This window comes from Lolium perenne, chromosome 5 (assembly GCF_019359855.2).
Source record: "Lolium perenne isolate Kyuss_39 chromosome 5, Kyuss_2.0, whole genome shotgun sequence".
Classification (NCBI taxonomy): Eukaryota; Viridiplantae; Streptophyta; class Magnoliopsida; order Poales; family Poaceae; genus Lolium; species Lolium perenne.
This window is the reverse complement of record NC_067248.2, coordinates 28,077,187-28,103,058: the sequence shown is the minus strand read 5'-3', so window position 1 is coordinate 28,103,058 and position 25,872 is coordinate 28,077,187. Positions and strand designations below refer to the sequence as shown.

The 25,872-nt window shown below is 42.3% G+C and overlaps 2 protein-coding genes and 1 non-coding gene across 4 annotated transcripts; 1 reads left to right on the top strand and 2 right to left on the bottom strand.

Annotated features, from left to right (window-relative positions):
* Positions 1-451: 451 nt before the first annotated feature.
* On the bottom strand, positions 452-5,565 carry LOC127298686 (NAC domain-containing protein 21/22). Of its 2 annotated transcripts, none has more exons than XM_051328526.2 (3): positions 5,258-5,565; positions 2,055-2,329; positions 452-1,082 (listed from the first exon to the last, which is right to left on the bottom strand). In XM_051328526.2, the coding sequence occupies exons 1-3, from the start codon at positions 5,442-5,444 to the stop codon at positions 624-626; spliced, it is 921 nt and encodes a 306-aa protein (XP_051184486.1). In that variant the 5' UTR covers positions 5,445-5,565; the 3' UTR covers positions 452-623. The 2 variants fall into 2 exon arrangements, with proteins under 2 accessions (XP_051184486.1, XP_051184487.1); XM_051328527.2 differs by having other exon boundaries at positions 452-1,079.
* On the top strand, positions 3,089-3,162 carry TRNAV-UAC (transfer RNA valine (anticodon UAC)). The gene has a single exon. It is a non-coding gene; the product is annotated as a tRNA-Val (tRNA).
* Positions 5,566-17,352: 11,787 nt separating the features above from the next.
* On the bottom strand, positions 17,353-25,502 carry LOC127298687 (uncharacterized). Its single transcript, XM_071819791.1, has 13 exons — positions 25,309-25,502; positions 25,010-25,105; positions 24,842-24,925; positions 24,434-24,508; positions 24,248-24,328; positions 23,596-23,723; positions 23,267-23,500; positions 22,959-23,133; positions 22,290-22,373; positions 19,164-19,404; positions 18,852-19,051; positions 17,744-18,191; positions 17,353-17,547 (listed from the first exon to the last, which is right to left on the bottom strand). The coding sequence occupies exons 1-12, from the start codon at positions 25,450-25,452 to the stop codon at positions 17,994-17,996; spliced, it is 1,740 nt and encodes a 579-aa protein (XP_071675892.1). The 5' UTR covers positions 25,453-25,502; the 3' UTR covers positions 17,353-17,547; positions 17,744-17,993.
* Positions 25,503-25,872: the final 370 nt, after the last annotated feature.

Sequence of the window (25,872 nt, the reverse complement as noted above, 5' to 3'; positions counted from 1 at the left end):
GAATCTTATGATTGTTGCACAAGCTCCAATGCTTCTACTATTCATCTGGACTGATTTGTGGAATCACTAGTTTGTTCTTGGAATCAGGAGCAGCATGTTGGTAAGGCTATTGAGGATACCTTCCTCAATCAACCTTGCAGTTTCATGAAAATAATAAGTTACATTTACATGTAATTCGACTGAAATATTCTTACGTCAATTCTGCAAAATGTTACTTCAGTTTGGTGAAAAGTACAACTTCCACTTCTTCACCAAGTTTCTACTTTCCAAAAAAGTGAAAGTTGTACTTTTCAGAAATTTATTTGGGTATAAAAAGTATTACACAATTTAGAACTAGTAAAACACCGGAAAAAAATCTGATTACACAAACCTTCTACTTATGAATATACACACCGAGTACTTTCCTAGAACAAAATGTAATCACTTTGGAGTTTTCAATAGTCCTCCTAAATTGATGGGGGGAAAAAATTGCTGTGTGCTCTATTGATACTCACACTTAGAAAAAACATTGTACCAAACGTACATAAGTACAAACTTCATATAAAATCATCATACACACGCTGCAGATTAACTACTATAGCTAGCTCTTATGTTGTCTGATTATAATAAATATACAAATATCCCTAGAAATGGTTCATCCAATTGGAGCTCACTGCAGCGGCCATTTCAGGAGGAAGGCTCGGCACCACCTCACCCCCCATGGAGCTCAGCTGGCTCAGCACTGCCTTGAGCACCTTCTTGTCACAGTTCATGGCCGGGTCCAGGTAGCTCCCATAGTCAGGCAGGCCATGGTCCAGGTAGCTCATGCCATTGCTGCCTGCCACCATGGGGAGGTAGCTGCTGGCACTGTTATTGTTGAAGCTGGAGAAGCAGGGCACTTGCTCAAGTGCAGTGGCGGCAGAGGTGGAGTTCATGGTGGCATGGAGCTGTGCTAGGGTGGTGTCCATGAGAGGTGGCAATGGCGGTGAGGAGGTGTCTGTGCATAAGCCATGGCCAATGGTGGTGAGGCTCCTTGGCTTGGGGGTGGCACCAACTCCTGATTTCTTCTTGCAGATGACCCTGCACAGGACCCAATCTTCCTGCTGAAAATACACATGTGGGATCAACAAGAGCATTTATTGGTTAGTAGTTCGATGGTAGGTGCAAATTTTACAATGCAAATCTTGTTGGTCACTATCAGTGTACTTGCTCTCCATTGCATCACTTGTCAAAGTGATGTACTGATGTGGACCTTCTTCTACAACCCTGATTGGTCCATGCATGTTTGCATTCATGGATACATCCAGGCATATTTTGGGGGGTTGTATTAGTTTTACTTCTTCTTTTTTTTTTTTTACTTTTTGGTTGCTTGGTTTGAGAAATTAAGATGACCAATGATGAAATATGCACCTATTTGCAGCTTGATAGGAATCTAACCAACCACTTCAGCATCTCACACACATATCTTTGCAAACTCCGCCACAAGTAAATAAATAATATCTCTGCAAAAACTACATATGAAATATATTTACACAACATAAGAAACATCCAGAATTGCCTCTTAATAGAATTTCCTCTTAATATATTTACACAATTCATCTATATCTTAAGATCAACCAACCCTTTTATTTTAAACAGGCCAATTTTTATTAGTATATGACGGTCTGTTAAATCGGTGAATGAAAATGACCTGAAAATGACCGAAACCCCAAGAAAAATGGCCAGTAGCAACCGATAAATATCTTGAAAATTTTCTCCAGAGATAAATAAATGAATAGAAAGTGACAGGTCAAGAAGTCCATCTAATGCGTACAGTATGTCAAACTTGAAAAGAACTATTAAATACAACGTGTACACATTACAACGAATCTCATATACGGTTGGTTGTGCTCACAATTTTGTACCTAGCTATGCCATATATCTATGCAAATGTATATTTTTATGGAAAAGGAAAAAATAAAAATTATAGTTCAACAATACAATGCATTGAAATTTCAGAGCAAGATAAATTAATGGATTATTATTTGAAGAATTATCCAGGGTTAATTAGTAGCTATGATATAGGTGTACAATACCTTGGAGTTGAACTTGGAGGCTTGTTCATGTGCACCCTCCAACCTGTACTCGTGCATCACCCACTCCGTCTTTCGTCCCTTAGGGGCCCTCCCCTGGTAGAACACCAATGTCTTCCTCATTCCCACCAACGCACCCCTACGTGCCACCACCCTGTCCTTACCAGTCGCCTTCCAATACCCTGATATGGTTGCTCGGTTTGTGCGCTGCCCCGTCGCGTATTTCCGGTCCTTCAGGCTGAAGAAATACCACTCCTTGCCACCCACTGAGGCAACCACTGATCACCAAAGCCAATATACACGACGTTAATAACATATTACTAGGTCGAAGTCTTAACCACTAAGCTATCAAATAAACCTCACAAATACTAGGACAAAACCCTAGCCAAAATCATTTATCCAGATGTAGAGATTCTTTTCACACCATTTAGTCTTTTGACAACAAGATTGACATTTTGATAAAAATGCGCATTCCAAGGGCAAGCTTATTGATCCTTCCCCGCCTTCTCTTTGACCACTAATATATCAAGCAAATATTACGGAAAATCAAGACAAGATGCTAGAACAAATTCTAGGTGCAGAAGTTTTCTTGTGCCCCCTCTATTCCCTCGATGTGACATCGACACGTTTCGATAAAACCACGCATTTTGAGGGTAGGATGCCTGATCCAATTGACCCTCCCCACCTTTCATTTTCTTTTGGTCACAATCAGACCCTTTAATAGAAGTCGGCTTGTTATCACTAGATAGATGAAAGCTATGGAGCAAGTGCTAGACAGTAGTGTATAGATGGAGACACGTCCTCATTCGAGATAGTAAATGAAAACACATCAGGTACGGCCCACTCTAATTGTGTGCAGAGATCTCGCGCACAAGGTGTGATTTTACTGGTTTGTTCCTCCCGATCGTGGTAGCCGTCGCGTCCGTGCGCGCCACGTGTTGGGATTTGGCAAGGAAAAACAGGCCTAGGCTGACGTCATAATCGGTCAAATAATAATTTCGAAACAAAATAAATATACCGCTGTATTAACTATAAAAGGTGTCGTGGTGTAGTGGTCTAGCACATCTGTCTTACACACAGAAGATCTCCGGTTCAAACCCGGACGATACCAATATCTTTTTCTTTGTTTTAATTACAATTTACTGTTTGCTTTTCCCGTTTCCTGGACTGACGACATTAAGAAGGTGTATCTCATTTTTTTCTTTATTATAAGATAGTAGTATAGATATTTGTCAATAAACAAATAATTTGGCAGTTAAAGGCTCCATCCTGACAAAGTCTATTGTTTTGGTTACAAACTAAATGCACAGGAGAAAGATCTAGCCTTCAAAGTAGCTTAAGTTTTTTTATGAGATTTTTTACAGTGCATTATACTCACATATCTTAAGGTCGTTAATTTGATCTATATAGTATAAATTTTACAATACGAATGTTATATCACTAGAAAATGTAACAACTGAAGTTTCTAATGATTTTTTTTTAAATATATAGCTCGTATTACATTGGTGAAATGGACGATCTAGGGATCTATAAACCTGAACGAAGAGATTCTTTCCTGAAATAACATAAATTTGGTATGTATATATGGGGAATACTGACGCTTATATGGGGCACAACAAATTATTACAAGATCCACTCTCTCTCTCTCTCTGCAATTGTTTTCCCAAACTATGGCTACAGATATCGGTGTGAAACTAATAGTTTCCACATACTAGCCCTAATTGGGCAAGAGGTTTCTCTTCCCATCTAATAAAAGTGGAACAAGCTAGAGATCATACATTCACAAAGGGTGCATCAAAATAATATATAACTTTTGCAAAATACGCCAAAGTATATGGGATATTCAGTGTTGAGCTGGGCCAGCAAACGTGTGTAGTCAGTTTAGAACTGTGTACTCAAATACATGTATTTATATGATTTTTTCATTATTTTTTTGCATATGTTTAGTCTGTATTGCCAAAAAACAGTGTAGTCAATTGCCTACACTGCTTAGGCGCACTGGGGATATTATTACAAAAACATATATATAAGCTTGAGATATTTGCATCTTAGATCATATATACACTTGCATACTTTTTAAAAGGATCTTGATCTTTACGTGGCAATTTGAAACCAGGGTCGCTTTCAGGTAGGCTCTCATGGAAGAATATATCAAGTGGGGACTTCCAAGAATGAAAGTTTTTAAAGCCTACCAGTTCCACTTTGCTAAAAGATTTGAAATAGCAAATATTTTCTCCTTGTTGGAAAAAATCCAAATAATAAGAAAAAATGTAACCGCCCCAGAATATGGACTGCCCACTACAGTAGTTCCTTTTGTGAATGTTTTTATATTAACTCCATCTCAAGAATTAAGAATTAGTCCTTTGAAAATTCAAAGTCGACTTTTACTTTTGAAAGTCTACAATAAACCTGTAGATTTCTGTGCGGGAGAAAGGATTTTGCGTGGAAAATATGCTATACATTTTTCAAGTTAAGGGGTTCAGAAGAAAAAAAAAAATAGGTGCAGCTTAGTCGAAAAGTCTATTTGGCACATGAGCTCCAGTGATCCCAGTATTTAAAAAACATATTTCTGTAATTCTACAAAATCTGAAATTAAATGCGTACATATATATAAACATTCCGAAGGTATGCTGTAAATTTCGGATGAAAATATGTTGTATTTTGAGCCATACGAAAAAGATAAATTTCTGACAAAAATCTAAAGTTTCCATCCCTATAAATTTGTTAATTTTCCTGAGCTCAAAATACAAGGCAATTTCTACCAAAAATTTACACGAGTGTTCAGAACATGTGTATGTATTTTGTGGAATAAAATTTATGATTTTTTGAAAAAACATAAATATAATTTTTAAATATTACAAAAATCAGGAGCACTGGCACCTGGGTGCACCAAATCTGCTCCCCAGCTTAGTGTGCATGCTATGTGCACAACTCATTTCGAATATGTTTCTTAGCACAGAAGCAAAACGAAAAAAAAAACAAGATCGTTGCATGTGAAACACATTCTCCCTCCTAATTATTTCTCTCGCTTTCTCTCCCTCTCCTTCCAAATTTATATCCATGCATGATCTTATATGGAATTCTGATTAATTACGTATAATTAATAGTTGTCATTTTCACATCGATGCACAGAGAGAGAGAGAGAGAGAGAGAGAGAGAGAGAGAGAGAGAGAGAGAGAGAGAGGCGTGTGTTCTTGTGCACGTACCAGGGAGGTCCCATGGCTCAACCTTGTTGAGGTCGACGTCGACCATGGGTGGGCGGCGACCGGAGAAGCCGACCTTGCCGGTGACCTTAGGCGCTAGGTAGTCGCAGATGAGCTCATCGTCCCTCGGGTGGAATCGGAACCCTGGAGGCAGCTCCGTCTCCACCATGCTCAAGAAGCTCATCGACATCTGCCCCTCTCTCTCCCTATGATGTGCTGCTGTGAAGAGAGAAGAACAGTAGAGAGAGAAACGGACAGGCCAAGCAAGAGAGACAGAGAGAGTTGTGCTTGTCTCATGAGTTTGCAACTTGTGGAAGAAAGAGGGGTTTATAAGGTGGTTTAGGTGGTGGGTCTACCTCAGGCCTTTTCCTCTTCTCTTTTTATTCCTTTTTCTTTATTTCCATTTCGCCCTTTTCTTTCCACAAATAAGAGGAGCACTTCCACGTCAGCGCAAGAGACAACCGGCCGGTCACAAGCTTCACACATGCACATGCATATGCCACTCACAAGAGATCTTTTTATCTCTCTACGTTTTTTCAAAGTTATAAGAAACTGCTCTCCTAAAAAAAGAAAAAAAAAGGACAAAAGGGAATATATCATCTTATATTAGTGGAACTGAAAAAGGCTGGATTGCTCAGCTATCCAACACCAAGCATAACCAAGTGGCCCCACTTGTCAAGGTGTAGCTATCCTTCTCGTTTCTGGGTAATGTTAAATACTACTTTGGGAGGAAAACCAAAGAAACGGTCAATCTTGTGGCATATCTAGTTTGTTCCTCTAGGACGAGAAGTACTCCCTCTGGTCTTGTAAAAGGGTGTTGTTTTGGCAAGAATAAATTAAGTCAACCCTTTAAAACTTTGGCTAATAATAACTTTACGAATATTTAGAATTGATGTCACAAAATTATGTTTTAAATTCTTCTGAAAATGTACCTTCGTAATTTTATTTTATTTCAGTTCACACATATAGAGTAATACAAATAAATAGTTAATGTTCTATGTCTAAGACGGTGGCAGTGTCCAAAAGCACAACTTCTATAGGACCGAAAAGTAAATAAAATCAACTAATATGTTTGTAGTTCGAATCCTAGCAATACACAAAAATAAAACTCATGCAATAGTCAGTGCCAATGAACCAGGCCATCAGTTTTGTCCTACTTGCAAACTAAAATAATTATAATACATAGTAAGCAAGTGGAACTTGACTAATAGATCAATTTGTCATGTTCTTATCTTCTGAAGATTCATGAGCTTTATTAATTAGGCAAAATATATTGTGACCAACATCGGCATGCAAGCCGGCATTGAGTCAATTAAAACACCACTAGCACCACCCTTGCCTAGTTGTGTTAAAGCAAGTGCCACAACGTTTCTCACCTGGTCCGCTTTGATAACGCGAATAGTTCGATGATCCAGCTTGATGATCTCTGCTTCTTCCGCATTAATTTGCATGCAGTTTTTTTTTTAGTTTGTGTGTTTGTGTGGAAATCGACGGATCATTCTTCTATTTTTTAAGCTCAATGAACACTAATTAGACAACCAAAAAAATCCTATGAAAAACTGTTTTATCAAACAAGATAACCTTCTGCATGCACCGTCAAAAAAAAACCCATTTGTTTGTTTTTAACTAAAGCATGGGCCTACCTAGTTTGTTTCTCTAGGACGAGAAGTACTCCCTCTGGTCTTGTAAAAGATGTTGTTTTGGCAAGATTTGGCTAGTAATAACTTTACAAATATTTAAATTTGCTATCTCAACATCACATGTTCAAATTATTCTCGAAATACCTTCATGTTGTTATTTTATTTTCATTTCTACAAATATAGTGCAATCCAAACAAATAGTTAAAGTTTTATGTTCAAGGCGGTGCCCATGTCGAAAAGCACAACTTTTATAGGACCGGTGGGAGTAAAGAAAATCAATCAATACGTTTGTAGTTCAAAGCCTAGTCATACACAATAGTAAAACTCATGCAACACTTGTGCCGGTGAGCAACACCATTTTTTTTGTTCTACTTGCAAGCTAAAATAGTTATAATGCATCATAAGCAAGTGGGACCTGACTAACACTAGTAGATCAATTTTGTCCTATTCGTATCTCCCTTAGGAATCGTGAGCTTTATTAATTAGGCAAAAATATTTTGTGACCAACATGGCACGCAAGCCGGTGTTGAGTCAATTAAAACACCACTAGTTGGTACTCCCTCCTTCACAGTTTATTAGGCGCGCGCGTACCCCTAGGTCACCAATTTAACCTATATAATTTAAATTATATAATATAAAAATTATATCATTAGAAAATAGAACATCTGAACTTTCTAATGATATAATTTTTATAACATATAACTAATGCTAACTTGATCAAATTTGCAACCTAGGGGTACGCGCGTGCCTTATAAACTGTGAGAGAGGGAGTACTAGTAGTTGTGCTAAAGCGTGTGCCACACCGTTGCTCGCGCGGATTATTTGGTAAATTTTCGGATGCTCATGCCCTTCACAATCCCGTTGGGCAATCTATTCTTCCTACATGCTAATTTGCGCACCGTTATTACTTTTTAGTGTGGGAAGGGATGGATCATTCTTCTAGTTTCTTGGAGCTGTACGAACATCAAATTAGTCAACCAAAAAATCCTAGTAAAAACAGTTTTATCAAACAAGAGTACTGTCTGCACGCACTGTCAAAAGGAAACCATTTGGTCAAAAGGAAACTTGTATTGATAAGTTTGTCATGTTCATATCTTTCTTTTGCAGCATCATGAGCTTTATTAATTAGGCAAAAACACATCGTGACCAACATCGGCATGCAAGCCGGAGTTGAGTCAATTAAAACACCACTAGCACCACCCTTGCCTAGTTGTGTTAAAGCAAGCGCCACAACGTTTCTCACCTGGTCCACTTTGATAACATGGATAGTTCGGTAAATCTTCGGAAGCTCCTGTCCTTCACAATATATGATCCAGCTTGATGATCTCTACTTCATCTGCACTAATTTGCACGCAGTTATCTTTTTAGTGTGTGTGTGTGTGTGTGTGTGTGTGTGGAAATCGACTGATAATTCTTCTATTTTTTAAGCTCTGCGAACATTGATTAGGCAACCAAAAATATCCTATGAAAAACAATTTTATCAAACAATATTACCATCTGCATGCACTGTAAAAAAAAAGAAACCATTTTGTTTGTTTTTACTAAAGCATAGGTCTATCTAGTCTGTTTCTCTAGCACGTGAAGTACTCCCTCTGGTCTTGTAAAAGATGTTGTTTTGGCAAGATTGGGCTAGTAATAACTTTACAAGCATTTAAATTTTCCATCTCAGCAGCAGGTGTTCAAATTCTTCTCGAAATGCACCTTAGTTATTTATTTTTATTTTCAGTTCTACAAATATAGTGCAATCCAAATCAATAGTTAAAGTTTTATGTTCAAGGTGGCACCAGTGTCGAAAAGCACAACTTTTGTAGGACCAGTGGGAGTAAAGAAAATCAATCAATTAATACGTTTGTACTTCAAAGCCTAGTGATACACAAAAGTAACACTCATGCAATAGTCAGTGCCGGTGAGCAACACCATTATTTTTGTCCTACTTGCAAGCTAAAATCTCTACTATTAAGAGCAAACTGGTGAATGCCTGGTGTCACATTTTCAGGATGGACAATAATACCCCCCACGTCCAAAAATTACAAACAACATGCCACCCCGCACTCCCTCCAATCCTCTCCTAAAAACGCTCTCACCTCTTTGTAATCCCAACCGCATACCATAATCCGCTCATCTCCCCCGGAGTGGTTTTTTTCTGTTCCAAACTAACCTCAACGGGAGAGATATAAGGAAGACTTATCCACACGACTTGGCATCTAACAAACTCTATCTATACCCCTAATAATAAAGGGAAACACGTTTCCGTGGTTTGGTCCGTCCGTTAGGGCGCCTTCGTCCGTCGTCATAAGCTTGCTCGCGCTTTACCGTTGCCGGCGCGGACTCTTCCTAACCAGAGTCGTAGTTTTTATTTCCTAAGCAGAGTCGTAGTTACGTACGTCCGGCTTTATCTTGGCTTGTGCTGGCTCTAATCTGTGTACGACACGACCACACAACACGATGGATCCAGCTCAATACAAGCCTGTACGTCACGAGCACACGAGCTGTCAAATCCGTCCGGCTACAAGAAAAAAGCACAAATCAATCTATTTCAAGCCGGCGGTCCCGCCCTGTGGTCTCTGTTGCCGGTCCGGTCAACCTCGCCATCTGCTGCCGATGAAGTCAATCTTGCCTACTGATTCACGTCGCGTTATATTGATCCTGGTGGCCGATCGCGTCGCCCGACTACCGCCGCTAGAGATCGATCGCCCGCCCGACTATCGTCAGGTACGACGAGTCGGAGGTGCTACGGTTGTGGAGGAGGAGCTTGCATAGGCTGCACCATCGTCGGCACTGGCCGTACAAATCCCGCCAGCCGTTCTTCGCTGTGGGTCGTCGATCTGCCAAGAGCAATTTTATCAACAGAAGAACAGAGTGGACATGCCCAGCGGACATGATTGGGCAGAAAACGAAGGTAAACTGTACCTCAAACCGACATATCTGAGGCATGAACGCGTACTTCCGCGTGGTAAGGAACAGTGAAGAACTTACCTCACTTGCTGATGGCATCCGCCCAACAATGGACTCATCGACCGCTAGATAAGCGACTACAGAAATTTGGAGGAGGTGAGTACAGAGCGACGAGAAGCGGCATTAGAGCAGGAACGAACTTATAAGCAAAGCAGAGCTAGCAGCAACGAGCTCCGGCAAAAATGAGACCAAACTTTTGTTGAACATAGAGGGAGCTAAGGACGAAGAATAATACAGAGCAAAGATTCAGCAAGGGCTTGAACTTTAATAAGTACATAGCTTGTTTCTTGAACACATTGTCGTTGCACTGAGTGAACGACCAAGCAACGGATTTCCTACGTCAAGTAATTAATTATTCATGTTTGTTGTTCACAGCTCTATAATTTACTATTTTCGCTCCTGTGTATAATACACAGTATAGTATACAGATTATTGTTCATATATTTGCAGTGAATCGAAATAATAATAGGTTGATTGGTGCGAATTAAATGTTTGTGTGATTTTATAAGGCATGATGTATTCATTATGTTTTCCTAACTATAGTTCGGATCTGTCAGCTCCGGCATCTTCGAGAGCGTTGTCATGCCCTATTATTAATAATTATGTTTGCATTAATTGGATTTAATTGGTTCATCAGTTCGGTATTGCGAAAAAATAAAATAAATAAAAAATAATTGTCTTTCGCGACGGAACTTCTTATGTTCTTCCGGTGCAACGCACGGGCAATTTTCCTATCTGATTCTAAAGAAATCCGCTTAACAAACTCTCTTTGTATCTTTGTTTCAAAAAAAAAAACTCTCTCTACATCTTTCTGCACAGCTGCCCAAACCCACCGTCTCCGTCGCAAATCGCTTGTGCCTATGAAACCCTCCCCAGCCGCTGCCTGGGCTTCACTCCTGTGTATAATACACAGTATAGTATACAGATTATTGTTCATATATTTGCAGTGAATCGAAATAATAATAGGTTGATTGGTGCGAATTAAATGTTTGTGTGATTTTATAAGGCATGATGTATTCATTATGTTTTCCTAACTATAGTTCGGATCTGTCAGCTCCGGCATCTTCGAGAGCGTTGTCATGCCCTATTATTAATTATTATGTTTGCATTAATTGGATTTAATTGGTTCATCAGTTCGGTATTGCGAAAAAATAAAATAAATAAAAAATAATTGTCTTTCGCGACGGAACTTCTTATGTTCTTCCGGTGCAACGCACGGGCAATTTTCCTATCTGATTCTAAAGAAATCCGCTTAACAAACTCTCTTTGTATCTTTGTTTCAAAAAAAACTCTCTCTACATCTTGAAGCACAGCTGCCCAAACCCACCGTCTCCGTCGCAAATCGCTTGTGCCTATGAAACCCTCCCCAGCCGCTGCCTGGGCTTCATTGCGCTTGCGTGCCGACGATCGCTGGTGCCCATGAGGTCGGTCTTGGACTACTCTCCTTCGCAGTGTGGGTGCGCTAGCCAGCGCGACAAACAAAGCGGTAGTCATCAGCATACCGTACTACAAGATGCTCGAGCAACAGGCATGCTCCGCTCGCTCGAATGCAAGTATGTACCACGACATGCTCCGGTGAGGCGGTGCAGCAGGGGACAGGTTAGCGGCAAGTCGGCAACATGACTTGGAGAGAGGAGAAGAGTCGAAGGTGGCTGGGACGATGTCGAGACTTGAGCGTTGGGCGCAGGCGTTTCCGTTCTGGTCAGGTTCTAGACCAATACCTTTTTTCTAGACCAATACCTATGTGTTTCGCAAGGTATTTGGGGCTGATCAGAGTCCAAAGATGGGTGGAAGCAACGGCGACTGAGGAATGCACACATCACCTACTTCGCTTCTTGTTGTTTGCATCTGACAGTCTCACCATGGTCGTTGGGGAACCGAAGCGAGATCGTGGGAAATGTTTTGGCTCTCATATGCGGTGAGTTCTTGCTCCCTGAAATTTTCCTGCATGCTCCAGCGTTCAGCCGTGAAGAAGGTGGCCGGAGGTAAAACTAGCACAGCCACGGTCAAGGGCTCAAGGCCATGCTCTCCAAGACTCCAACGCAGACTGAAAGCTATTTGTGTTGGGTGGTGCCTGTCACTCTGTCAGCCTACGTTGTCCTCTCCCGTGCTGGCGGAGGCCTCCATGGGAACACACTAGAGTATGAGCAGTCACTCCGAGGATGTTTGTCCAAGAACAATCAGAGGCTCAGGCTCTGCATGCGCAGCGTACCGGAGGAAGCTTCGCTTTCTTGGGTGTCCACAAATCTGAACTTTTGTAGTTGTCTGTGCCTTCTGTCAACCTTCGGTCAGACGATGGCGTGGTACTATTCTCCACAGCATGGATGCCAAACGATGGATTACCGGTGTGACAATACATGGAGTTGGACATGGTTTTGAAGGTGGCTCTGAACATGCATATGATCAAGAGATAGGGATATTGTTCTACATGTTTCCCCTCTTCATCACTCTTCCGCTCAATCTGATACTATAGGTGTAATGCATGATGGTGCAGTGGTGTCTCTAATGCACAGAGATGGAGATGAGCAATCATGGTGTGGTGTCGTCCTTGTGCTCTTTTTTTAGATGACCATCCTTTTGTGTTGGTAAGCATTCTGGGTTTCTTTGTTGCCATAGGTTTAATACTTTGCTCTAAAGTACAGAGGATTCTCTTTGATCCGGTACGAAACAGAATGCCCGTGCGTTTGTGTATGCTCAAAGGAAGCATTTATATTTAAATCGGATGTTTACAGGGTGTTCTAACTATCATGCACTTAATATTTTGTAATATCTCCGATGAAGAATATATGTTATATTGTACACAGTGAAGGACTGAAGGTTAAATATCCTTGTCTCTACCGAACAAATCCGTCCTCTTAACAAACTATCTTTTTTTTGAAACCTTAACAAACTATCTTATTACAAAGAAAATTCACGTAATAAAATTTATCTCTTTTTTAAAGCAAAAACTCATGTAACCTATTAAGTCTAGAGAGTTCATGTGTATCTTCTTTTTTCGATATTTGACATAGATTGACAGGGTCAATGAGTGTGAGGAGCACCATCTGGTTGCTCAATGGCGGGTTGGTAACAAAGGACTCGAGAAAGTGAGCAGAGATTGTTGCCAAGCGAAATTTCTCTAAAATTGACAAGTTCCAACTTTACATAAAACGTGTTTTTATGAAAAAGAATAATAGTGATAGGGAAGCTGGCTGGAGGTGCCGGTGTTGTGCTGCCCAAGCGAGCTGTTTGGAAGCTTGACAACAATGCCAGGGAACGGAAGCTCCAAATAATTCATGTGTAAATCAGTTTGTTTGTAAAGGTTATTTGACACGTGCTTCTAAAGGTTATGTGACATATACCCGAATTTGTGGTGCTCGACGATGACGAGGAGTAGGCTAGGGTAGCAGGCGTTACATGCACATTTTAGTATTATATTTTTTTATTTTCCTTTGTTCCCTATGTAAATTATGTTTATATTGAAACAATGCAAAACCAAAAAAAAATTTGCGTCGTGCCGCTTGGGCCCCCCCGCACAAGCAGACGCGTAGTACCAACTCACACTCGGCGTCTAAGAAGAGGTGGCATTGCAACAAGCTGAGCTCCATCGTCCTCCCCAAGCTGGTCATCAACAACAACTTTCAGATCGCTTGGCTTAGATGGAGTCAGCCTCATCTCACGCCAGATTCATCCACATAATAGAAAATGAACCCGTAGCAACCGCACTGATATTTGTGCTATATAGGCTCTAGGAAAGTTTGATGTTATTTTTTCCGTAGTAACCAATCATACAACCAAAATGAGTTGTATATGGCATTTCACATATTTAACGCATAACTAATTAAGCATAAATTTTGTGTTTTACAATTAATTTTTTTAGTTGTATCAGTTTATTGAGCCGTGGCGAAGCACGGGCATTCAACTAGTAGTTATAATGCACCATAAGCAAGTGGAACTTTACTAATAGATCATGTTTGTCCGATTCTTATCTTTATTTTAAGGAATCCTGAGCTTTATTGATTAGGCAAAAATATTTCGTGACCAACATGGCACGCAAGCCAGCGCTGAGTCAATGAAAACACCACTACTTGGTACTAGTAGTTGTGCCAAAGCATGCACCACACCTTTGCTCGCGCGGATTATTTGGTAAATTTTCAGATGCTCCTGCCCTTCACAATCCAGCTGGGCGGTCTGTGCTTCCTCCACGCTAATTTGCACGCCGTTATTACTTTTTAGTGTGGAAAGTGACGGGTAATTCTTCTATTTTTTTGGAGCTGTACGAACATCAAATTAGTCAACCAAAAAATCCCTACAAAAAACAGTTTTATCAAACAAGATCACCTACTTGCACGCACTGTCAAAAGGAAACCATTTGTTTTTAACTCAAGCTGAAATCAGCCAGGAGTTCGGTCCACATCTTGGGCTCCCGGCATAAATTAACACTTTGATGACACTTGACCGGGGACCTGTGGTAGTGGTAGAGGGGCCAGGTTGAACAAGGACGCCGAATTGGTCAAGATCACGGCGGTACCGAAAAGTACTAGTAGTACCATGGCAACATCGAGACGAGAATGGGTGGAGATATTGCGCATTTCCGGAGCCGTTTTCCCGTGTCTCTCCCCAGCGCGGTGCAGGCCTTTTCTTTCCAAAACAAAGGGCTGCTGGAGGTCAAGCTCGCTGCATCCATCCAAGAACATACTCCTACTTACTTGTATTGAAGATTCACGCAAAAATAGTTTCAGACCAAATATCATCGAGAAAACGCGCAACGTCGCATGGTCAGATCAGGCAAAATGCACAAAGGAAGAAAGGGAGGGCGACATTGCGTGTCGATACACGCCACGTCGTCTGGCAGGAACTTTTAGGCAGGCTGACGTGCACCACGAAACGGAAGCTGAGAGCAAGGCACGGAGGCACAATAAAATAGCACTCCGATCTCTTTTAATTAACTCAGATTTAGTATAACTCTGTAATCAATTTAAGTCAGTTAAAAAGGACCGGAGGGAGTAGATATTAGAGAAGGAATGACCCGGCCATCCGGTTAAGCGCAGCCAGGGAGGGAGGGCGTACGATCAGATTCACAGAATGTTAACAAACATGCATACTCCTTTCAGGAAAAGTGCATTTTAGTTCTCAGCAAAGACTATCTGAGGCGACGCTTTTGCAAAAGCAGAATGTTAACGAACACAACTAGAATCTAAAGAAACAACCGGTTTGGCAAAGGAACGCGGCTACACGAAACACGACTGGCCGACCGTTGTGCCGCAATCGGATGCGGTACAACTGGCGTGTACCATGAAACGGAAGCTGACATGCTCCTGACACCGAGGCGCTGCTCGCAGACATAACGGCCACATTGGAGGAAAGGAGATTTGGAGAAGGCATTGGCCGTTCAGTTACGCGAAGGCAGGGGAGGGAAGGGGCATATGCATGCATGCAGGCGGCGCACGCCACGACACCACACACACACACACAAACCTCATGAGCTCTGCTGGTTCCCACCCTCCCGCCCTCTCCCAAATAGCGCCAAAACAATCAGGCCAGTCCAGAGCCCAGAACGGACGGCAGAGATACACTGCAAGACCGCTTCGTCGGTTCGATCCCCACCATGATCATCCACCGTCCAAGATGTCGGTCATCCAAACCACGTGTGCTCATCTCAAGTGATGGCAAGATGAAGCCTTTTCTTTCTCCAACAGTAGCAGATCTCCTCTTCAAAATCTTGTCCTACGATCAGAGGCACTATAGCTAAGGCACTGACCAAATAGTGAAGCCATGCACTTCCGAGACAAAGTCAAGCCTCTCAAAAGGCAGTGACGCACGCGAATGCAGAGACGCTATATTCCATATGCAAGAAGGCAAAATACCAACAGAGCTCCTGCAAGTCTTGAGATGATAAATTGTCCTCGCAGTAGTAATGGGGGAATTTATGCTGTGCTCTACCACCACCAAGTGAAAGGGACCTGGAAATGGGCAACGACAGCAACAGCAGCAAGCTCATCCACATAACCCCATCTACGCACGCCCGGCCTAACACCGCACCCGGTTCAAATCACCTTTTCAGTTAGTTACCATGAACTGGTCGATCGGTCAATCAGCTGGTGCCAGGCACGCAACCGGAGAACGGAACGGTCAGTGTTGCAGCGATACTGAAGATCTAGCTGCGGCTCACTGGCTGGCTGGGATCAGAACACTACAGCCAGCAAAAAATGAAGTGAGCTTCCAGGTCCAAGTGAGGTTCGTGTCATTACCTTTCAGATGATGGGTGCTTCAGTGAAAAGCAGAGGGAATTGACCACTGGCCTTGCAGGGAACCTCCGAGTGTACAAATCTGGATAAGGGTTTGCGGACGGAAGAGTCGCGACGGCTCTGGGTGGCCACCTCGACGCTGACACATCACCGCAAGTACAGGGCGCCGTCATTTTCACGAACCAATCCTGCACAGAGGAAAAAGAAAACGGAGGCAAAACTAGTGGGGAGTACTGCACAGCTCTCTCACCTTCAAGATGACATACTGACCTGGCAAGTGAAGCCTGAATTGACGCATGGAAGTGAGATCAGCCAGTTATTGCAGTGGTAATGCAGCCAAAAAAGATGAACACTAGCTGACAGTTGAGTTCCAGTGTAAATTCTCATCTATCAAATGAAGGCCTGTTGCTATTGAGCTGCCACGACACGCGGTTAGGTTCTGCAGAGATCTTATCTATCTACCAGTGATCCTGGGTTATTTTAAATCCCTCACTTGCATATAATATGCTTGTGCTCTCATCACTTTCCTCTGAGCTATCAAACTATGACTGGTGCCAAATAAGAATGATAAAAGGACTGGTCAACAAGGACATACAGAAGTGTAACTACAATTCCTTTTCCCCACGAGGAGTTGTCACTGGTCACTACAAAGCACATCTTGAGGCTGCTAAGCTTACAGCACAAGAATTTTAAACAGTTCTACTTTACAGGGTACAAAAAAATTCCATGGAGTTAAAAAGCATTTTGCAAACTAGAGCAGAAAACTCAGTGCTCTGGAAGGAAAATATGCACACATGCCAGACACAAAAACACACAAGGATAAGATATGGCAAACCTGAAACCACAGACCATACTGATGGGATCATGTGGTAGCACATGCTTAATAAACGCAAGTCAACCTCTTGCAATAGTATTCATCATCCCCATGTTGGTAGCATCACATCAGAGATCCAGCAGGATTTGATATTTTATGAGACAACACCTAACTTCATCGACAAATGGTCAATGTTGTAAGGGAAGTTAAAGAACATAATGCTTATTTGTCTCTCCGCCAAAATGATTAATGATTTGGCCTACATCTCTAAGAGAAAACACAACCTTGTTGTATCAAGATATGCAGGGGGTAACATTTGAAAACAATTGGCTCTTTTGTCCTTCCTTCCTTTTCCTAATTATAATTTGCATGCAGCAGTATGGTAGTAAAGCAATCATTCAACTTTACGGCAATACAGAAAATGATTAATGTAAAACGATTCCACTCTACAACTTGCCAGTCTTGCCCAAATTGCATGCAACATTGAAGTACAGCATCAACTTGTTTCATGATCATTTTACTTCAAAGAAACAAGCAAGCATGTAATGAAAGTGAAAGGGGATGGAATCGATCTAGAAGTTGACCTAGCATTTATATTGGATAAAGGCACACTGCTCGATGGCAAACTCTTGTACATACAATATCTGCATACCATATCTGTTCAAAATGAGAACAGATAACGTCAGCTTGTACAAAATACTATATGCCCCAAGCAGACTATAAAATCAGGCAAGGAAAGGTTACACCTTTGCAAAGGAGCAGTTGGCATATATGGCAAGCACCATCAAAAAGAAGAGATATGGCTCTAAAGTTTTACAGCAAAGATCATCTTCAGCGTAAAATCAAGACAAACCTGCATGTTCTGCAGGCCACATGTCAGTTGGCAAGCAAAAAGACAGCTACATGTCCTTCTAGAACTCTCACTGCACAGAAGCTATAAATTCTTCACATGATAATTGAGTAGCCCATAAGGACAAAAATTCTCTCTATATCTAAAGATAGAACCAGTTCTGCCACAGTAGTTGTCTCTCTTACTCTTCAGCACCAATACACCATTCCATCAACCTAAGTATTCAGGCATGAGAAGTGTTACCATGTCATGCTTACAAAGCATCTCCTGTTAACTTCCGAGCAACTACTGCCATATTCCTTGGAGACATAGCAGGATCAAACAGAGGAAACAATGATGCTTGAACTGCACTTCCTTGTTCTTGAAGAAACAGTAAGCGATCAAGCAAGATATATGTTTCCACCAATGGACCTAAAGCAGCCCGAAGACACCAAAAGGGACCTATGAACTCCTGCAAGAATTAAAAGAAAATTGTTGCACTAGTAAGAACTAAGAATATCATTAGCATACTGCTACATTTTTGCGAATATGGTTCAGTGGACAGCACTGTTTTAATTGTGAAGATAGTTTAGAAAAGCATATGCATGAATGTTTAAGAATTAGCTGTTGAAGTACGGACAACCTTAATATCTGATAGCCCCACTGCGGTAAGGCATAAAATGGTATCTAGTCTAGTTTCTAGAATTTTTTTGTAACATCAGAAAGATAAGAGTGCTAGTAGTCACCATATTCATTTCGCCCTAGCAATTAAATGTACCACTTAGGGTATGTCTGCAACAGAATTTCACGTATTCACTTTGAGAATTCTTTGAGGAATTAATAGGATATTAGGGATTACAGTGCATTGCTGAATACTAGCACAGTTGAAATGATCTTAACGTACTCATTAACAGTATCACAATGACATTAGGCTTCACCCAGCCTTGCGTCCAGCCCAGTACATGCTTACCTAAACTCCTAAAGCATCATCTCGAACAGGATAGCACCCTTTTTCTTTTGATTGAACAAACAGTTGAAAAATAGGTACTACATTTAACTTCTTGGGATCATCCTATAGCAAGAAGGCATAATAGAAATCCCTAATAGAAAAGGGCATTCCAATTAAACTTACAGTGAAGTGCTGCACGCTCTTCCATATTTCAAATAGATGAAGATCTTCGACGAAACCACAGCCAAGACGACCGAATGCAGAGGCGGTGAAATCTTTGAAAAGAGTGAACTTGTGACATTCATCAAGATGTATCTCACTTGGTCTCACGTTAACTTTTGATATGAATGAATCATCGACTCGTGAAGTTGAGTATGTATCACCTGCCAGCCATATGCTGCCAGCATTATTAATTGCCCACTTATAAACTCGAAAATCTATGTTTTATAGCCAATCCAAAATGGTTGTTGCTTATGAGGAACAAAAGGTAATAACCTGTAAATTGTACGCTGCTACAACATCTGACAGCCCCTTCAGGATCAGTTGGCTCTGTTGGCAATGAACCATCTGTGTTCATGGTTTGTTCCTTGGGATTTGAATAGGATAAATCATCAGTTTTCCCCACAGCTGAACAGGATTCCACAACTTTCCGAAGCCTTTGACGGCGGAGAGCTTTTCCTTGCCTTCCAATTGATGGACTCAATTTTGACACTTCTGGAAAATATTTCTCAAGTACCTACAGGAAAAGACAGTTAGGTGACTAAAGCCTTCAATGTGACAAGTAGTGCTGATTTACAAAATAGTGCTGGTTTATGAATCTGAAACCCAAACAGCCGAGATTAGAAGTGTAGCAATTAGTGGGTTCTGACCCACTAATGAGTCGAATCATTTGACTAAAAAAAGTGTAGCAAGTACTGCTGGTTTACAAAGTAGGTTTTGAGTCGCTTAACTAAAAATACTGGACTAGTCGAGGTTATTCATGACTAGTCGAATGAGTCGCCCGACTCATCCAATGAGTCGAGTCGAGACATTGAGTGGCCTCGCAGTTGCGACTCATCGACTAGTCGCGACTAGTCGAGCGACTTAAAATCCTTGGACAGAACCTAAAGCAAGAATCGACGCCAAAAAGGTACTGATACATGAGATGCATAAGTTAACTAACGTGGGCGGAGTCGATAAAAAGAGACCTGAGGGATTGGAATGTACCTAAAGTCTTGGCTCTTGATAGGACTGCATGGAGATCAGCGATCCATGTGCCAGAACCTTAGTCACTTGCTTCCTTTCTCTTTCCTTTTTTCCCTTTTTTTTTTCTTTTTTTCTTTTTCTTTCTTTCTCCTTGTTTTGGTTCTCTTTTCTGTTGGGTTTCATATCTAGCCTACCCCAACTTGCTTGGGAAAAAGGCTTTGATGTTGTTGTTGTTGTTGGCGTCATATATCAGTTTGTGTGCCACACATAGGGTCCATGTGGTGTGGTGTAGTTAGTTTTCGTCAAGTCCGTCCTCAATGCCAACTCCTCGTCATCGCACTGCCTAGGAAGACAAACAAGCAACTGGAAAAGATTGAGCGAGGATTCTTGTGGGAGGGTCGTGCGGAAGCAAAGGGCGGAAACTGACATGTGAATTTGCATCATGTATGCAGGCCAACCACCCTTGGCGGCCTGGGGGTGCACGTTCTGGAGCGTGCTGGCCTGGTATTGAGTCTACTGCTTTAGCTGTGCCACACTGACACCGACAGAGCTTGGAGCAGAGCTGCAGTTCTCTGCTGAGGAAAGGGCCCTTTTCTTTGCAGCTACTACAATCCACAATGGCTCTAGGCAACAGACGCAAGGCACGCTTCTGGGAGGACCAATGGATCAGTGGATGCTCAATCAGCAAGATCGCACCGCAGCTATACGCCTGCATCCCCAAGCGCCGCAAGAAACTGCACACGGTTGCTGATGGGGTCCAGGCAAATAGCTGGGCACGTGGCATACATGGGGTTCTAGGCATTCAGGAGATTGGCCAATACCTCCTCATCTGGCAAGCCATCCAATACACCACCCTCTCGACAGAGCCTGACCATCTCTTCTGGAAGTGGACTACTGGTTCGTACTCAGCACAATCTTGGTACAAGGCTACCTTCCAGTGGTCCATCTTGTGTAGTGCATGGAAGCTTATTTGGAGAAACTGGGCGCCACCACGTGTGAAATTTTTCCACTCGCTTGCCCACCAAGATCGATGCTGGACGGCTGATCACCTGCCTCACCGAGGACTACAACATAACCCAGCCTGCCTCCTCTGTGGACAAGCTGCCGAGACGATGGTTCACCTGATCCTCTCATGCCCATTCTCCAAACAAATGTGGCATGAGGTTCTCTCCTGGCTGCGGATGACTTGTGCGCCACCAGCCCAGGAATCCTAGCTAGCAGAGTAGTGGACCAAGGCTAAGCAGGGCACCTCAAAACCTCTACGCAAGGGCCTCACCTCCCTGAAACTTATAGCCCCTTGGATGATCTGGAAGCAGCATAACAGTGTGTCTTCGAGGGTGCTCAGCCATCGATCGATGGCCTTGTCTCCCACATCAAAAGACGAAGCTGCGCTCTGGGCACAAGCCGGTGCCACAGGCCTTAGGGTAGTTCTGCCATCAACCTGGGACATGCATTGAGAGAACTATGTCGTAACTCTGCACTCCTAGGATGATTGTAACAAACTCTATCTTTTCAATGAGATGAAACGCAATGGTCCTTTGCGTTTTCTCGAAAAAAAAAGTTCTATCACTATTGTGCCAGCTTTCTATCCTACACTCTGGAGTCTCGACACAACTTTGGGGAGGCCAGAAAGGCTGCTTGCTGTAATTATAAACCAACAGACATGTTATGTACCGGAATATATGGCCCCACCAGGCAGTTCCCAATTGGAACTGGTTCCCTATTCTGATAAGGTCAGAGCATATAGTTTTTGGCACGGAGAACGCACGTGGAGGTTAAAGTACATCAGTTTTGGGTAGGATTTTTCCTATATTCTGGGTGGGATTATATCTAATCAAATCCCTATATTCTGGATTTTTCCCTCAAAAACAAATATGCCTTATATCTAGGAACGGAGGAGATAACTATGTCTCAGTGGTTACAACTGATACGAAGAATTTGCTGATGCAACTGGCCAAAAAGAAGCACGCCCACTAGCAAGTTAGGGCTGAACAAGTAGACCAAATTGGCGAGGTTTGTATTCACATACAAAAGGAGCTCATTCTCATTGTTGTTACTTGGTGATGTTCCCGAAGATGACTAGAATGTTCACTCTCAAGTGTGGTGCTAAGAAAGGACAAGAGGCTCTTAGATATGTAGCCAATAGAAAGGTACGTCAAGGGTAGTAAATACGAATCAAGAATGCCACTCAATTATCCATAACGCTTGGAAGTGATCACATAAGCATACTACATGGCATCAACAATCATACTTGACAACACTGTTCTTATTTTAAGCACACAAGGTCTTCTTTTCAGCACACGTTGTGTGTCTGGTTGTTAAATAGTATATTAAATAACATGTGTACAAATTATAAAATGAAGAGCAAACAAAAGTAAGAAAATGGGTGGAAAATCAACCATTCAAATTGACAGGCTGAATTAACAGAGCATTTACCATCTGAAAAGCTGCTCGGAAGGCATGTATGTCAAAATTTTGTAGGGCCATTTCCTTGGTGAGGTTTCTCCATCTCTCTGCACTCTAGAAAGGATTCACAGAAGGACTTTTCAATAAAGAGCATACTGCTTAAAGCTACCAATTTGGAAAATAAATTTAGTCGAACACAAAGCATCCATCTTGAGCAGTAGTAAATTACTAATAAAAGAACAACTAGTTGGATAATGGACTTAAAACTAAAAATGTCTGACAGCTTGTTGATGCCCCCAGTTTCCCTTTAGTAAACGTTAAATGGTACAGAGTTATGTGGTTTAAAATATCATTCCCTTAAGTAAGAGAACTTATGGTCCATCATTCATCTCTATTCTTAATTCTGTTAGGAGAACTTATTTGATGCTATGTTGTGCAGTTTACATGCAAAGTATGTTTGCCGCTAGTCCTGATTTGTAATCATTTCTGAAACTCATTGTTTTGCCACATTTAGCAGAACGTCTGAAGCTATTCTTTTTCTTAGATGCATCTGAAGCTATTCTTCTAGCTTGTTCTATTATGCTTTGTACTCTTGTACATGTCCCAACTCCTGACCACCTTAAAGTATGAGTACCAGCACCGAAATTTGGTTAAAGCATGTCATACAACACTATGAACAAGGAAGAGTTGCTATTATACCTGGCAAGCAAGGTCGCGGATGCTTTTGCCAAGCACTAATCTAGATGATTTAGCAGCCTTGCTAATAGGAAAACCAGGGCAAGTGTCTGTACCCGCATAACAATCCTCGGACAAAAAGTTATAACAGCATCCAACGCTTACCAATGCTTGTACTTGTTCACATGACGCAAAAACCCTGCCCACAGGACACAGTAAACATGTTGTTAGAAACTTTCCATGCAAAGGGAAAGGTGTAGCTGTAGCATTTTATGAGTTTGGAGCACTACATCAATTCACAGCATTCCGATTATTGAGCACAAAAGATCAACCTTAGCATGTTAACTGAAAGGTCACCACAGGCATGAAGACCAGCGAGGACTAATTGAGGAACGTTATGGTTTGGTTTCCCATTTTGAGGACTAGTCTCAGTACAGTTGTTAGTTTTTGTTACATGTTGACCATGATCATCTTGAAATGCATCCAATGTCACAGCTGCCAACATGTCACTAGAAAGAACATGACAAGTGACAGTTCTAGGCACAGTGAACTGCTGCTTCTCTACACTGCAAAAGCAATGGGAAACAATTTATAGCAAGAGAAATTAACTCTCAAGATATCAAGGTAGTAAAACTAGAATTCAGTATGACAAAATTCGTACCATTTAGCAGCATAGTGCTTCTTTATCCTCTCTGCACGAGTATTCGTAACAGATGCATGATGTGATGAAGCATCTATTGCGACAACAGGGAGTTGGTACTCAAAAGATAAAGCTTGTGCGAGATAACCCTGATAAGGCGATTCAAATGGATAAGAAACAAATAAATGAAAACACAAAATAACATTTGTTTGCTGTCATTCCCGACAAATTTTTTTTTAATGGAAAATCAAGGTATGGCATCCAACAATAAATATAGGACAGCAGTCGCTACACTGTAAATCCAGATGCCTTTACTCATCCGAAGATAGGCCCAGGAAGAGGTAGCACATACTAGTACTGTAGTACTTTCAAATTGCAACACCTAGCATGCATGTGTGCTTTCTAATTGCAATACCTAGAAAAGAAATAGCCAATATAATCTGGCCTTCACTAGAACCTTATCTTTATCATAGCTATATTCAATACGAAATACTTGGTCAGACTTGACCAATACAAAATTCTGATATTAAAATGGCATACTCATGAATGAAAGCAATGAAGTAGAGCTGTTTAACATTCAAGTATTCATCGCATAAATTAAATTATTTTGCTCAAATGGAATCTGGTTACAGGTGCAAAGCTTCTTCCAGGGACAGAACTGCAGATGACATACCTGGCCAGAACCCACATCAACCACTGTCTTGGCTCCACAACTCCTCGCAACTGCATCAACCATCGCAGATAGATGTTCAATCTGCATCAAACAACTTCTCCGATCATGAGGATGCAAAGAACAAATAATTGAGCTTGAAAAAAGAAGACTAACAGAAATAACTAACATTACAAGCTAATTACCTACTTCGTGCTTCTTCTTTGTGTTCATGCCTTGAGCGAGAACAGTACCAATTGATGCTACACGTGAATCAGGTAGAAACTGCGGGTATTCAAGGAAAGGTGAGTCAGAATAAGGCAAATGCCACAATATATGTATATTTTAAAAACTTGATAGATCAGTCAACATGTAAAGCATGAAATTCGAGAATTGCAACGTAAGCTAATATCAACTAAATACAAGAACTGGATACTTGGATACATGCGTTCGTCAAGACTAGGCAACAGGACTGCAGGTGCAGCATTCAGAGGATTTGTTCATATATTAAGTAGTCCTACTGAATCAAATGTGCGTAAATACAAACACTTCACCATGTGTATTGCTGTTTCAAATAAATTCTAGCATAAGCAAATCTGGTAAGTGCAGGAAACGTACCGACTGTGGCGATTTCTGGTCGCGCGGGAGAACAAGTGACCTCGCGTTTAGAATAAATTCTTGAAGTGAACTTGGCCAATGGTCCTGCAAGAGAGCACAGAGTTGGAACAAGCCGAGCTGGTATCTGACGTAGGAGCGAATTGCTGAAACTGGGATGCGAGGACCTGCCTGGACACAACCGGAGGGCAGCATGAGCAGGCGCTCCACGGGCTCCCCGCGCAGGCACTCCATCCACTCGGCGTCCACCGTCTCCCACAGCCTATCCTGGTCGGGCAGAACCAAAACCAAACACCTGGAAGGCGTCAGTCAGATGCAAATGCAACGGTTCATGCACATCACCAGCAACAAGGGGGGATCTCCGTGATCACAGGGCGCACCGAGCATGGCCGAACGGCCGGAGGAAGTGCGGGTGCTAGAATCTCGGTTTCAGAAGAGATGGGAGATGGGGGCAGGGGAGGGGAGGGGACCTTGAAGAAGTTGACGACGTGGGCCTCGAGGAGCGGGCGGTGGCGGCCGAGGAAGGCGGCGATGGCCTCCATCCACTCGCGCGTCTGCTCCGCCGTCTCGCACGAGCGCGCCCCGACGCCGAGGCTCGCCGGTGGCGCCGCCATCGCCAGCGGAGGGGAGGAAAAAATGGTGAGGGAGGCTAGGCACAAAGTTTCTGTTTACAGGGGAAAAAAATAACTAAAACCTCAACAGCGAGTTCGCGGAAGCCATTCTGGGCCCAAACTTCGGCCCACTACGTGCGACCCGAAAGGCACTGGGTGCCGACACCGGCACGTGGGCCCGGCGACGCGACGCGAAAGGAAAGCTGCCGATGCGTGTGTAGCGTTTATCGCCAGCAGCGGCAGCGGCCGAGAGAAAAACAGCCTGCTGAAAGCACAGCACAGCACATGAACGCTGCTTCGGATCAGCAGGAGGCTGTCGGAAAAAGCGGAGCCCCGGTGGAAGAGTCGATTCTGGGCAACCTAAGTCCAATTTCCGGAGATACCCAATCCATGGACACTGAAGAGTTCGACCGCAGGGTGAAG

What these genes read in the sequence shown, in the direction of transcription:
- LOC127298687 (XM_071819791.1), bottom strand. Translation starts at nt 25,452, where the DNA reads ATGGCGGCGCCACCGGCGAGCCTCGGCGTCGGGGCGCGCTCGTGCGAG. An exon ending in ACGTCGTCAACTTCTTCAAG is followed by an intron (nt 25,106 to 25,308) that starts GTCCCCTCCCCT and finishes CTGCCCGACCAG; the next exon opens with GATAGGCTGTGGGAGACGGT. An exon ending in AGAGCGTGCAGCACTTCACT is followed by an intron (nt 18,192 to 18,851) that starts GTAAGTTTAATT and finishes TAATTCTTGCAG; the next exon opens with GAGTTCATAGGTCCCTTTTG.
- LOC127298686 (XM_051328526.2), bottom strand. Translation starts at nt 5,444, where the DNA reads ATGTCGATGAGCTTCTTGAGCATGGTGGAGACGGAGCTGCCTCCAGGG. An exon ending in TGAGCCATGGGACCTCCCTG is followed by an intron (nt 2,330 to 5,257) that starts GTACGTGCACAA and finishes TTTGGTGATCAG; the next exon opens with TGGTTGCCTCAGTGGGTGGC. An exon ending in CCTCCAAGTTCAACTCCAAG is followed by an intron (nt 1,083 to 2,054) that starts GTATTGTACACC and finishes GTGTATTTTCAG; the next exon opens with CAGGAAGATTGGGTCCTGTG.